The sequence below is a fragment of the Fukomys damarensis genome, unplaced genomic scaffold (assembly GCF_012274545.1).
Source record: "Fukomys damarensis isolate Sample0158 unplaced genomic scaffold, DMR_v1.0_HiC HiC_scaffold_17, whole genome shotgun sequence".
In the NCBI taxonomy this organism is placed as follows: Eukaryota; Metazoa; Chordata; class Mammalia; order Rodentia; family Bathyergidae; genus Fukomys; species Fukomys damarensis.
In genome coordinates this window covers 61,372,380-61,384,789 of record NW_022900929.1, presented here as the reverse complement: position 1 = coordinate 61,384,789, position 12,410 = coordinate 61,372,380, and the positions used below count along the sequence as shown (strand labels likewise).

The 12,410-nt window shown below is 41.6% G+C and overlaps 1 protein-coding gene and 1 pseudogene across 1 annotated transcript in view; one reads left to right on the top strand and one right to left on the bottom strand.

The window, feature by feature from the left end:
• The first annotated feature begins 4,583 nt into the window (after window positions 1-4,583).
• Window positions 4,584-5,379, top strand: LOC104868107 (annotated as a pseudogene).
• Window positions 5,380-11,360: 5,981 nt separating this feature from the next.
• Pnn (pinin, desmosome associated protein) overlaps window positions 11,361-12,410 on the bottom strand; it is a 7,843-nt gene continuing 6,793 nt past the window's right edge. Inside the window, exon 10 of the mRNA XM_033765153.1 lies at window positions 11,361-12,410. This exon is cut by the window's right edge and continues 20 nt beyond it. Within this exon, the coding sequence (XP_033621044.1) occupies window positions 11,632-12,410 (779 nt within the window). The 3' untranslated portion in view covers window positions 11,361-11,631.

Sequence of the window (12,410 nt, the reverse complement as noted above, 5' to 3'; positions counted from 1 at the left end):
CACACACACACACACACACACACACACAGCATGGACTACCACACAACTATTCAAGGTGCCCAAAATATTGGGCCAGGGATTTAGCTCAGTGGTTCTGCTGCCTGCCTTGTGAGTGCAAAGACCTGAGTTCAACCCCCAGTACTAAAAATAAATAAAATATTAGAAAGCCAGGCATGACTGCATATGGTTTTCAGCTACTTGGGAGGCTAAAGCAGGACAATCGCAAATTTGAAGAAGCCTGGTCAACTTGGCAAGACCTTGCTTGAAAATAAAAAACTAGGTAGGTGTGGTGGCTCATGTCTATAATCCCAGCACACAGGGGTGAGGCAAGTAAATTGCTGTAAGTTCAAGGTCAGCCTGCACTACATAGTAAGACCTTGTCTCAAAAACAGTATTTTAATTACAAAAATAAGAAAATAAAAAAGTAAAAGAGACTGTGGATGTAGCACTGTGGTACAGTGCTTGCCTAGCATGTAGACGCCCTGGGTAGGCACACAGTAGGGGTGGGGACGACATACTGAGTGATGATATACGTATGCCTGTGAGGTGTGTTCTGTGACTCAGCTCAGCAGAGTACAGAGATTTTCCACTAAAGTCATGAGAGAGTAATTAATTACAGTACAGATGGATTCTGTTTCACTATCACTCTTCATGACTTTGTTCCTCCTCCGCCGCCTTCCCTGCCTCCCCCCACCACCGAAAAGCAGAACTTTGTCCTTGTGACCTTGACATGAATCTAGGATTCTGGACTAAACGCTGCCCCTCATTATAGTTGGGTGACAAAAGATAGAAACAAGTCCTAAAAAGTCATTATTAAGTAGAACTATATTGCTTAGAGGAAGCTAAGACATGGTGTGGTAACAAACCCTCAAAAGCTGTGACTCACGACAGCAGTTTATTCCTTACTCAGAAATTCAGTCCGTGGTGACTCAGAGATCCACAACCCTTCCGTGTGTGACTTCACCATCTTGGACATGTAGCCTCTGCGCTCAGCCCAGGAGTGAAAGAGGATGCGATCACAATTCGACTTACGGTCAGGCCTGGATGCACAACAGCTCAGTCTATGACAGGGAACAGACCCCCAAAACACGCGGCACCCTTGCTGCACGGAAGGCTAAGGAGTGTGCGCCCAGGAAGGAGGAACCTTGGCGTCCGTGTGGCGAGCCTCTACCACAAAACCTCTAGGGTATGGCTTCGTGCACAGATCTACCACTGACTCTGAACTAGCCCCACGGAATGACTTGTAGCACTTGTGTTGCAATAATAATCACGAATCTGTAAATGGATATTTACAGCCTCCCGTGTGCTGGGATTACCAGTGTGCGACATCACGCCTGGCTGTAATTTTCTAGAAGCTACATTTTAAAAAGTAAAACAGATTACACAGAATGAGAGGAGTAAATGTTCTCATCTTCAAAAGTAAATAAAAAGTAAAAAGAAAGAGGTGAAATCCACTTTACCAATGGACAAGAAAAAAAGAAAAGGAGGAAAAAAAAAGGAAAACAAAGCTTTTATAAATAAGGAGAAGAGGGGTTGAGAGAGGAATGAGAAAAAAAAAAAGAAGTAGTAAGATATATCATGTACAAGTACAAATTCCCTATCATGAATGTTACCATTATGCACACCTAAAAATGTGCCAATAAAAAAAGAGTTGAAAAAAAAAGAGGCTGAAAAAAAATATATATATTTTAGTTAAGCCAATATATCCAACATACAGTACGGCCTTGGTTTGAATGATGAATGCTTCTGTTTACAAACAATTCAGTTGACAAAGTGCTCAGTGAGGACCAGAGATTTAGCTCAGCAGCACCACGCCCGCCTGGAAGCACAAGGTCCTGAGTTCGATCCCTGGTACCTAGAAAAAAAAAAAAAGTGTTTGGCAAAATTCTGTTTCCACTGGCAGACTCCACATTGGGTGACAAACATGACCATGCCCAATTTTCCACACAAATACAAACAGCCATCTTCTCCCAAATCATAAAACAAATTAAGTTCATAACCTGCGCTCCCACTGTATTAGTGATTATACACAGTAGTCACACTCATCTTGTAGTCACTGCTGTAACAAACTGCCCCTCACAGGAGCTTGAGGAAATTCACTCATTTACTCCTTTTTGTGTCTGTCAGAGTCCCTCAGAAGTCTCTGGGAATAAACCAAGGTGTCAGCAGGCCTGCATGATCTTCTGGAGGCTAATGGAGAATCCACTTCCTCTTTTCTGGCTTCCTGGAGATCCTTTTCTATCTTATCTGTGTGTGTGTGTGCGTGTGTGTGTGTGTGTGTGTGTGTGTGTGTGTGTGTGTGTTACTATGAGTAAAATCCACGCCTGTGCACTGAACTAAATCCTCAGCCCTGTTTCCTTTTTAAAATTTTGAGACAGAGTCTTCAAAAGTCCTCCAAATGTGTGATACTTGACTGAGGGTGTCCACTTAGTAAGAAAACAACTAGACTAACAGCACAGTTCTAGGGCGACTTGTTGCCTGAATGCTGTCAAAGGGAAACCAAGAAGGAAGGCTGTGTCTTCAGAGGGCTCCACTCTTCACCTTCACCTTGGACTTTACCTCCTGCCCTCCAGCGCAGAGACCCTTCTGCTTCCTGGCACACAGACTCGCCCCAAGCTTTCCACTGGATCCTTGCTATATCCAGCATGCAGACTGACCTCTTGCTCTCTTCCACACCTGACTTTGCAGTGCCATGGTAAGCCAATCTTTTAACTTCTTATATATGTATATATCTTGCATTATTAAGTCTTTCTCTCGTAAGCACTGACCTCAGGCTCCCCAGGACTGTGCTTACAGGGGAGTGGCACCACATTGGGATTCTACTTTTTTCTGTAGCCACATCTCCCTTTCCAATATATTTAAAACAAGGTCTCACTGGGTAATTTAGGCTGGCCTTGAACTCAATATGTAACTCAGGCTAGCCTAGAATGTGGGGTGATCCTCATGTCTCAGTGTCCTGAATGCTGATTATAGATGTGTACTACCACGCCCACCCAAAACTGAAACTTCAATTCTATTCCCTCCTTTTTGTTGGCATGCTCCCCTTTACAAGCACAGGTAGGCCTAGGGATGCAGCTTAATGGTAGAGTGCTTACCTATCGTGTGTGTGGCCGGGGTCCAATGCTCAATACTGACCAAAAAAAAAAGAAAAGGAAAGACAGGAATAGAAGTACAACTAAGTTTTAGAAGAGTCACTGACACTTGGAAAGATGAAAGAATGTTGTTTTACCACTGGCTGTCCTTGTCTGAGTGGGGCAACTTAGTATGAACAGTCACCCTAGAAATGGGCAAAATAAATCTGTGTTTGTCAGTTTGTACATTCTTATAGTTTCCTGTTGCCCTCGAGAAAACAAAGGCAATCCAGACACATCTCTCTGAAATGTTTTGTAAACCATAAAGCTTGTTACAAACACTAGTCCCCACTTAGGTGAGTTCCCAATTAAATTTATATAGAAGGTCAATTAAATTACTTAAGTGCATGTTTTCAATCTTTTTGCCTTGACAATTTTACTAGGTCATGTTGATAAAATTAGAGCTGAGTGCTTTTATATTCATATAAAACAAAAAAAATATAATGGCTGAGATAAGCATTTGGTTAACATATTTTTTAGACTTAATATGTTGCTGCCATATTAATACATGTGCTATTCAATCTTGTAGCCACTCATCACCTATTTGAGTGAAGGACATAATTTTATTTAAATTAAAATGACTTGGATCTAAATAACCTGATGGAAAATACAAATGTAGAACATTTTCATAACTAAAATAAGAACCAAGATATATTACATAAAGGTACAAATGTCCAATGATGAATGTCATTATATTGTATACCTAAAATGTACCAATAAAATTTAAAAAATTAAAATGAAATTCTGGGCAGCACTCTTCACAAAATGCTCATAATCATTAGTATTCTGTACCATTATGTGACCACGTGTGGCACGAGATGCTTGAAATGTGGCTAGAGGGAACTGACATGTGCTGTATGCATAAAATACTAAAATATCAAAGAGCAGCAATTTTTTATCTGCAGCGATGACAGGAAAAGTTGATCCTTTTATGGTTGCAGGCACCCCTGGGAGGTTAGTGCTGTTCATAGTGAGGAGCATTGAAGGGCAGGGGAGGGTGAGGACTGTGCTAAAGCCACAGCACTGCGGGAAAGGAGCTGGAATACTCCACAGCTGTGCACACAGTGAGACTTCTGGAAAGGGGGTGGCCATGTCATAGGCCAGGATTTCTCTGTTTGTATTACAAGACAAACCATTGCATCTATGCAATGCAGCTGGTCATCAAGCAATACTAATGCTGCATTATACATTTTGCTTATAAAGGGCTGACCCTAGTGGGGGGCGATGCGATCCTTGGAGACCCCCCCCAACAGCTGAAGATACAAAACTCCTTGGTGGACGCCACCAGGAAGCAGCGTCAAAGGCTCCCTTCAGACTGCTGTCAGGTCCAAGTCCTCTCCCAAGGAGCCCTAGCAGTTGTGCAAGTGCTTCATCAGAGGGTCGGGCTTTGACAACACTGATGAGTCTGAGAAGACACTTTGAGCAGTGGGGACACTCATAGACTGAGTGGCCATGAGAGAGCCAAACACCAAGCGCTCCAGGGGCTTTGGCTGTGTCACTGATGCCACCTTGGAGAAGGTGGATGCAGCCGTGAATGCGAAGCCACACAAGGTAGATGAAGAGTTGTGGAAACAGCTGTCTCAGCAGAAGAGTCTGAAAGACCAGGTGCCCACCTAACTGTGAGGATCTTTGTTGTGACATTAAAGAAGATACTGAAGAACATCATCTATGACATTATTTTGAACAGTATGGAAAACTGAAGTGACTGAAATCATGACTGATGGAGGCCATGGAAAGAAGAGAGGCTTTGCTTTTGCAACCTTTGATGACCATGATTCTGTGGATAAGACTGTCATTCAGAAATCCCATACTGTGAAGTGAGGAAAGCCCTGTGCAGGCATGAGCTGCCTAGTGCTTCATCTAGCCAAAGAGGTAGAAGTGCTTCTGGAAATCTTGATGGTGGTCATGAAGGTGGTTTTGGTGGCTATGACAATTTTGGTCGTAAAGGAAACTTCAGTGGTCCAGGTGGCTTTGGTGGCAGCCATGGCGCTGGCAGACATGGTGGTGGTGGGGATGGCTACAGTGGATTTGGTAATGATGGAACTGATTTTCAAGTTGGTGGAAGCTACAATGCATTTGGCAATTACAACAATCAACCTTCCAATTTTGGACCCGTTAAGGGAAGAAACTTTTCAGGCAGAAGCTCCAGGACCTGTGGTGGTGGAGTCCAGCAGTTTCCCAACCATGAGATCAAGGTGGCTCTGGTGGTTCCAGCACCCGTAGTTGGAATGGCAGTGGAAGGTTTTAACACTGCCAGCAAACAGAGCTCAGCAGGATAGCGAAGCCAGAAAAGTGATGTGGAAGCTACAGGGTACAACAGATTGGAGAAAGCCAAGCACAATGGTGCAAGGTCTTGCTGCTACAAAGACATGTTTCAGGTGATAGGGGGTGGGCAAAAAACGCAAGGACTGTGACTAATAGTATAACAGGTTGTTTTAGTTTCTGTTCTGTGGAAAGTGCACAGAATTCCAACAAACGGTTTTGATTTATTTTTTTATTTTTTTATTTTTTTGGTACAGGGGATTGAACTCAGGTCCTTGCACTTGCAAGGCAGGCCACTGAACCACTGAGCTAAATCCCCGGCCCAATGTTTTTTGATGTAGACTCATTTTTTGCATCCATGTTGTTGACTGCTAAGTGAAATAGTCTGATCATGATGCTGAATGTCTTTTAAAAACTCCTTCCTTATGGCAAAGAGTATGAATATTTATAAAGACTACATAAACCAGGAGTTGATGCAGCATTATCCTGTGTGTACTTGCCATGGTGAATCATTAGCTAAGGTTGCAAGAAACCCGATAATTTTAATGGTTTAACATGCAAGTTTATTTCTTGTTCACACTTTGTCCTGTACGACTTGTGTTTGGGGTTTTTTTGTTGTTGTTCTTTTCTTTTTTCCCCACTTTTTTTTTTTTTTTTTTTTTTTTTTTGGGGAAACTCAGGACCTTGCACTTTTGAGGCAGGCAGCAGAACCACTGAGCTAAATCCCAGGCCCCGCTAGAGGTTTCTAACTCTTGCCTAAACCATCCAGTAAGATAAGGCATGCACGGTTACCACAGCAGAAGAAAGCTGGAGAACTATACTCGCTACTGTTAAACACCAGGTCTGGAAGTTGTTTAGTTACTCCTGTTCACACTCTACTGGCCAGAAATAAGTATATGGCTCCACCTAATTGCAAGAGGGAGAAGAGGGGGAGTTTTATACTTCTGTCCAGGGAGGAATCATTACATAGCTTTGTCTCTGACACATAGGAACTTGGACCCCTGGGTGTTATCTGTAGAGTATGAGCCTAACAGGAAGCAGCTAAGTTTAGCATTTTCACTGGGGCATTTTTCACATACCTGTCCCCCATTCACCTGATTATCCTTCTTTTTTGTTGTTGTTTTTGGTTTTGGTATCGGGGATTGAACTCGGGTCCTTGCACTTGCAAGGCAGGCCACCGAACCGCTGAGCTAAATCCCCGGCCCCACCTGATTATCTTTCTAATGTGAGCTAAATTTTCATTCTTATTTTTAATAGTGATGTGAATCGGGGGTTAAAATACATTTGAATGTACATAAACAAGAAAAATACTAAGGGAAATCACTTGAATTCATAAGGATTAGCGATAGATGCAATGTTGTTGCCTTAGCTGCTTAATTAGTGAAGGGATAACAAAGTTGATCTGTACTAGCCAGGTTTCTTCAGAAAAACAAAACCAATAGGAGGAGATCAAAAAGAATGTTTATGCAATTGAGAATGCCAAGAAACTCCAAGATTTGCAGTTGGCAAGCCGAAGACTGAGAGCTGACATACAGTTCTAGCTTGAGTTGGAAGGCCTAAGAACCAGCACAGCCCAGGGTGTAGTTCCAGTTCCAAATGCAGCATGTTAAAAGTGCTGATGTTTCAGCCTGTTTGAAGATCTCACTGCAAAGCACTGAGGTAGTTCACTCTTATTAGCAATCAACCTTTTGGTTCCAGTCAGGTCTTCAACTATTACATGAGAATCGCCCAATTTGGAGAGGGTCATCTAACCTGGGTGTAGCGGGACATGCCTATAAACGCAGCACACTGGGAGGCTGAGACAGGAGAATCCCAAGTTCAAATCCAGTCTGGAAAATTTAACGATTTAGCAAGAACTTGTCATGAAATGAGTAAAAAGGGCAAATAGGATTGGGGATTAACAGTGTATATGCCCTGAATTCAATCCCCAGCATTGGGGTGTGTGTGTGTGTGGGGAATCTGCTTTATTCAATGTATTCAATGTCTGCTTGACTCAAATGTTATATCTCAATTTTATAGCCAGACACAGTGGCACATTACCTATAATCTCAGCACACTGGGAGGCTCAGGCAGGAGGAATGCAAATTTGAGTCCAACCTGGGGCTTGCTTTGGCACCACATATACTAAAATTGGAACAATACTGAGTCCAACCTGGACAATTTAGCAAAATGCATTTGGGGGCAGGGAAGGTGGGTACAGCCACTGAGAATATTGTTAGATGAAATTATCTGGGTACCTGGGGCCCAGTCAGGATGGAACATAAAATTAACCACATTGTAATCCAAAAGGTATAGGATGGATTTAGGTATTTATGTGAAATTCAGAGCCAGGTATGGTGGCTCATGCCTGTGATCCCAGTACTCAAGAGGCTCAGGCAGGAAGATCACAAGTTTGGGCCCAGCCTGGGCAACTCATTGAGATCTTGTCTCTAAATTAAACAAGGAATGGAAATGTAGCTCAGTGTAAAAGGCCCTGGGTTCAACCCCCACCCACTTATTTTTAAAAAAATCAAAACATGTGGGGGTTTCCAGATGTGGTTCTGGTTTCAATCCTCAGCCCCCAAAAGCAAACAAAAAACATCACTTGGGATTATTTGGTTTTCAAGTTTTACCATGATGTGCCCAAGTGTAGTTCTATTTATCCTGTAACCTACATCCTTGTTGTGTTTCTTTAGTTGTGGAAAATCCTTGCCCTTTTTTTTTTTCATTGTTTTTTTTTTTTTTTTTTTTAGTGCCGGGGATTGAACTCAGATCCTTGTGCTTGCAAGGCAGGCCACCAAACCACTGAGCTAAATCTCCAGCCCAACCCTTTTTATTTTTTGAAAACTTTTTAACTTGCTGAACTACCCAGGCTAGCCTCAAACTTGCAATTTTCCTGGCTCAAACTCTCAGGGTGCAAGCATTACAGGTATGTGCCACCATGCCGAGGTGACAAGAATTCCTAAAGGAAAGTGGGCTCTACCTCTAATCTCCAGAACAATCTTTTTTTTTTTTTTTTTTTTTTTGGTGTCAGGTATCAAACTTGGGGTCCTGGTGCTTGCAAGGCTGGTGGCGGAACCACTGAGCTAAATCCCTGGCCCAAGGCATAGTATTTTAACAAGAGCCGCAGATCTTGATCCCTCCACTTCCTTTTCGGATACACTTCACTATGTGCTTGTATTACATGAACAAATTTACAAAAATTAATTCATGACGGGGTCTCTGTAATTTGGAATAAAACGAGGGCAAATTTGTTAGGAAGACAACTAGAGAGCAAATCATGTAAGTCATGGTGCTAAGGAATTATCATGAATTAATAATTCTTAACAACTGTTATGCATGAGTTCCTATTCCTTTTAGAGCAATGAGGGAAAGAGAAAGCTCTTGCTACCATGGAGCTTGCATTCCACTGGGAAGCAGGTAACAAGTGTAACTGCCCAAGACAGTTCTAAATGTTTTGAAAATAAAAGCAGGAATGTGGTTTGGTGAAGGCAAGGAGTGGTGAACTTACAGAATGTTCAAGTTGGAAGAAGCAGGGTTGCAGCCATTTCAGACTCACTATATACCCTTTCTGAAGACTGCTGGGTGAGACAAAGTATAGAAAAAACACTCAGCCACCTCAGGTTTATTTCTACCAAGATCCAATCTCCCTGATTTTTTAGGAGAGGTCCCCCAACCACGTAGATAGCTAACATGTTTTTTAGGCTGTTTAACAACATTATCACAGCCAGGTATGATGGTGCCCGCCTGTAATTCCAGGAGCAGTATGAGTTTAAGGTGAGTGTGGACTTCCCTGTCTCAGAAAACAAAAACAAAAAATGCATTATCTCAAAAAGTGAAAACAGGTCTGACTTTCAGGTCTGATTTCATAAAAACAAAACCAAACCAAAAACCCCTCCCATTTAAATACATTAAGCCTGAAAACATCTGATTTATTCTAATAGCACCAAGCCCCATCACTAATTCTTTTAGATTTCCTTGCGGTGGTAATAGGGACCCTGCCAGAGCTTCAGCAAGCTAGACAGTGCTCCACACCAAGCCATTTCCCCAGCCCGTACGTAAGACTTTCCTTTAAATGTCAAGACACTGCTTGGATGGATTTTACAGGAAATAAAGCTTACTGATTAACAGAGCTCCAAACTGATTTTAGGCCTTATCCCTCTTTGGCTCCTGAACTTTCTGTAAAAAAATTTTTTTTTTTTTTTTTTTTTTTTGAGACAAGCAAGGTCCTGAAATTGATCCCCAGCACAAAAAGAAAAAAAGGAGTTTTATGTGTTGCTGGGGATTGAACCCAGAGTTCCAACACACTATGCAAATACTTTACCAGTGCACACCCCTCCTGTACAAAGGATCTTTTAGTGTCTGAAGTCAAGATTTTTCAACCAGGTTAAACTCAGTCATCCCCTTTGGTAGTGGGGATTGGACCCACGGCCATGCACTGAGTACATCCCCAGCACTATTTTTTGAAGACAAGGTCTTATTAAGGTGCAAAGGCTGGGAAAGAATGTGCCATCTTCTGCCTTAAGTCTCCCAAAATGCTGGCACTACAGGCCTGAGGCATCATGACCTTCTATGGTTATCCCTTTAAATTAGCACACAGGGATTAGAAACATTTTGCTGGAGAGTACAAGCTGGAAAAATTACTATCTGTAGCTCAGGGATGTAGGAGGCTCTGCAGTTTTTCTTTGTTCATTTACTATTTTAATAATTACTCCAAGGAAAGGATTTTGTTTTGTGGGGGGGAGAAAGCCTGGGCTCAAACTTAATGGTGACCCTTCTGCCTCAGCCACCCAAATGCTGGGATTATAGATGTACACCAATATGCCTGGCCAAGAAAAGGATTTTTAAAGAGTTCTGTTAACACGTTTGCATACAGTTACACGACGGTGCCACACCATTCTTATTGTGTGTGGTACTGATCAAGCCCAGGGTCTTCATATGTTATGTTAAGCATTCTACTACTGAGATATGCCCACAGCCCCTAAATTGTATAGAAAAGAAAAACTAACTGCAAGTGGTTGTTCACATTTTCACTGTATCCATGTACTTGTCAAGAGAAGGCATACTGAATACTGAAAAAAATCAAGCCTAAACTACATTTAATTATGTACACAAAGGCCATTTACAATTTACGTGCTCTCTCATACAAAGCATCAAAAAGTTAATACAAGTACTAGTCTTAAGCAGTCACAGAAGTCTAAGCCACGTTTATTTGCACATATATAGTAATGGGCAACAGACACTCCAAATTTTCATACAAATTGGTAAAACAACAAAGTTAATAACCACTTGGTACACTTGTGTGAAATCTTGCTTACATATTCAAGTATATAGATGAACTTCCTTCATTTTGTAAACATTTACAATACTTCCTTAAACAAAAAAAATTCTTGAAACCACAGATTGGCATGTTTCAGTTAAAGCCAACACAAAGATTAAGACAAGACCACAAACTTAAAAACTGAAAGTTTACGATACTGTACTTGTACCTCCTTCCCCTATAAAGTGATTAAGTTTATATATGCTGCTATCACACAAGTAACCATGAAGACAAAAGAATGAAACTCCCATAATTAGGAAAAAATGACAACCAAATCATAGTTTTATCTACCAAAGATACGGTTTAAGTAAGAAAACAGGAAAATGCTTAGATTAAAACAAGGGAAATTAGGAAATAGTGAATCATTTTAAAACTATTCCATCACAGCCACAAAGACCTGATTCTGATAACTCAAAAATATAATGCCTAAGGCAAATAAAAGTGAGGAAACCTCAGCAACATTCTAATAGCGTTTAGCATCTAGTGATAAAAGCTGAAAACGTTATCAAGAGGTTATTATACAAGTGTTAACAAGGACATCTCCAAAATAATGAAAGAAATGCACATTTATTTCTACAAAAGCAATGTATGATATAGAGTTATGGTAGAAGGGAACAGACTTAAAGATTTACCTATTAAAATATACAGATTCTTACTGAAGAGTGTATATTTAAAAAAGATGACAAGGGATGTTAATCTTTTTTATTATTATTATTTTTACATATTTTGGAGCCTCACATAATTTTGATAAATAACTCTTACAAAATTATGCAAAAAGTACAAGAATGTCTGGTAAACAAACAGTCTATTTTCCAAAAAGATTTTTTTACAACATGCATTTCTTAAGGCAGCATCCTCCTTACAAGGAAAGGTAATCCTTTTACTCATCAAGAAATCTTCTGCTGCAAAGAATAGGCTAAGAAAGCCTGGCTTCTTCCATTAACGCCTTTTGTCTTTCCTGTCTGATTTTCGGTCTCTTTCACTTCTTGAAGATCTTTTGCCTGATCGACTACTCTCTGATATAGACCTCTTCCTGTCGGACCGGGAATTCTTATCCTTTGATCCTTTTGCATCTCTACTACTACCACCTTTTGAAGATTTGTGACTTCTTTCTAGTCCTGAAGTATCCCTTCGCTTCCGATCCACGCTCCTCCTGTGCTTTCTGTCTCTATTATGTCCCCGGCCTCTACTCCGACTCCTACTCTCACTACTACTACTAGTGCTGCTGCTACTGTCTCTGCTGCTGCTACCACTGGTACTGGAGCTACTGCTGGAACTGCTTCGAGTACTACTGCTGCCACTGCTGGAGCTACTTCCACTGCTGCTACTAGTTGAACTGCTACTAGAACTACTACTGCTACTGCTTCGACTTCTACTCTTGCTTGTTTTATTTCTAGCACGACCTCTACTTCTGCTCCTAGTTTTAGTTTTGCTTTTACTTTCTGAAAGTATGGTCAAGATTGGCTCTACTGGCACCTCAGTGAGTTTCACAGATTCTAGAGGAAACTCCTTCCACTCCGGTATTAAGTTTCCTTGATCCTGAATAACCTGAGATGACAGCTGTAAAACAGCTAATGGCAACGTCTCAGGCTGAGAGATAGGCTGGGGCTGGAGTACAGGTTGGGACTGCGGCTGGGGCTGGGGCTGGGGCTGGGTCTGGGTCTGGGTCTGGGTCTGGGTCTGGGACTGGGGTTGGGGCTGGGGCTGGGGCTGGGGCT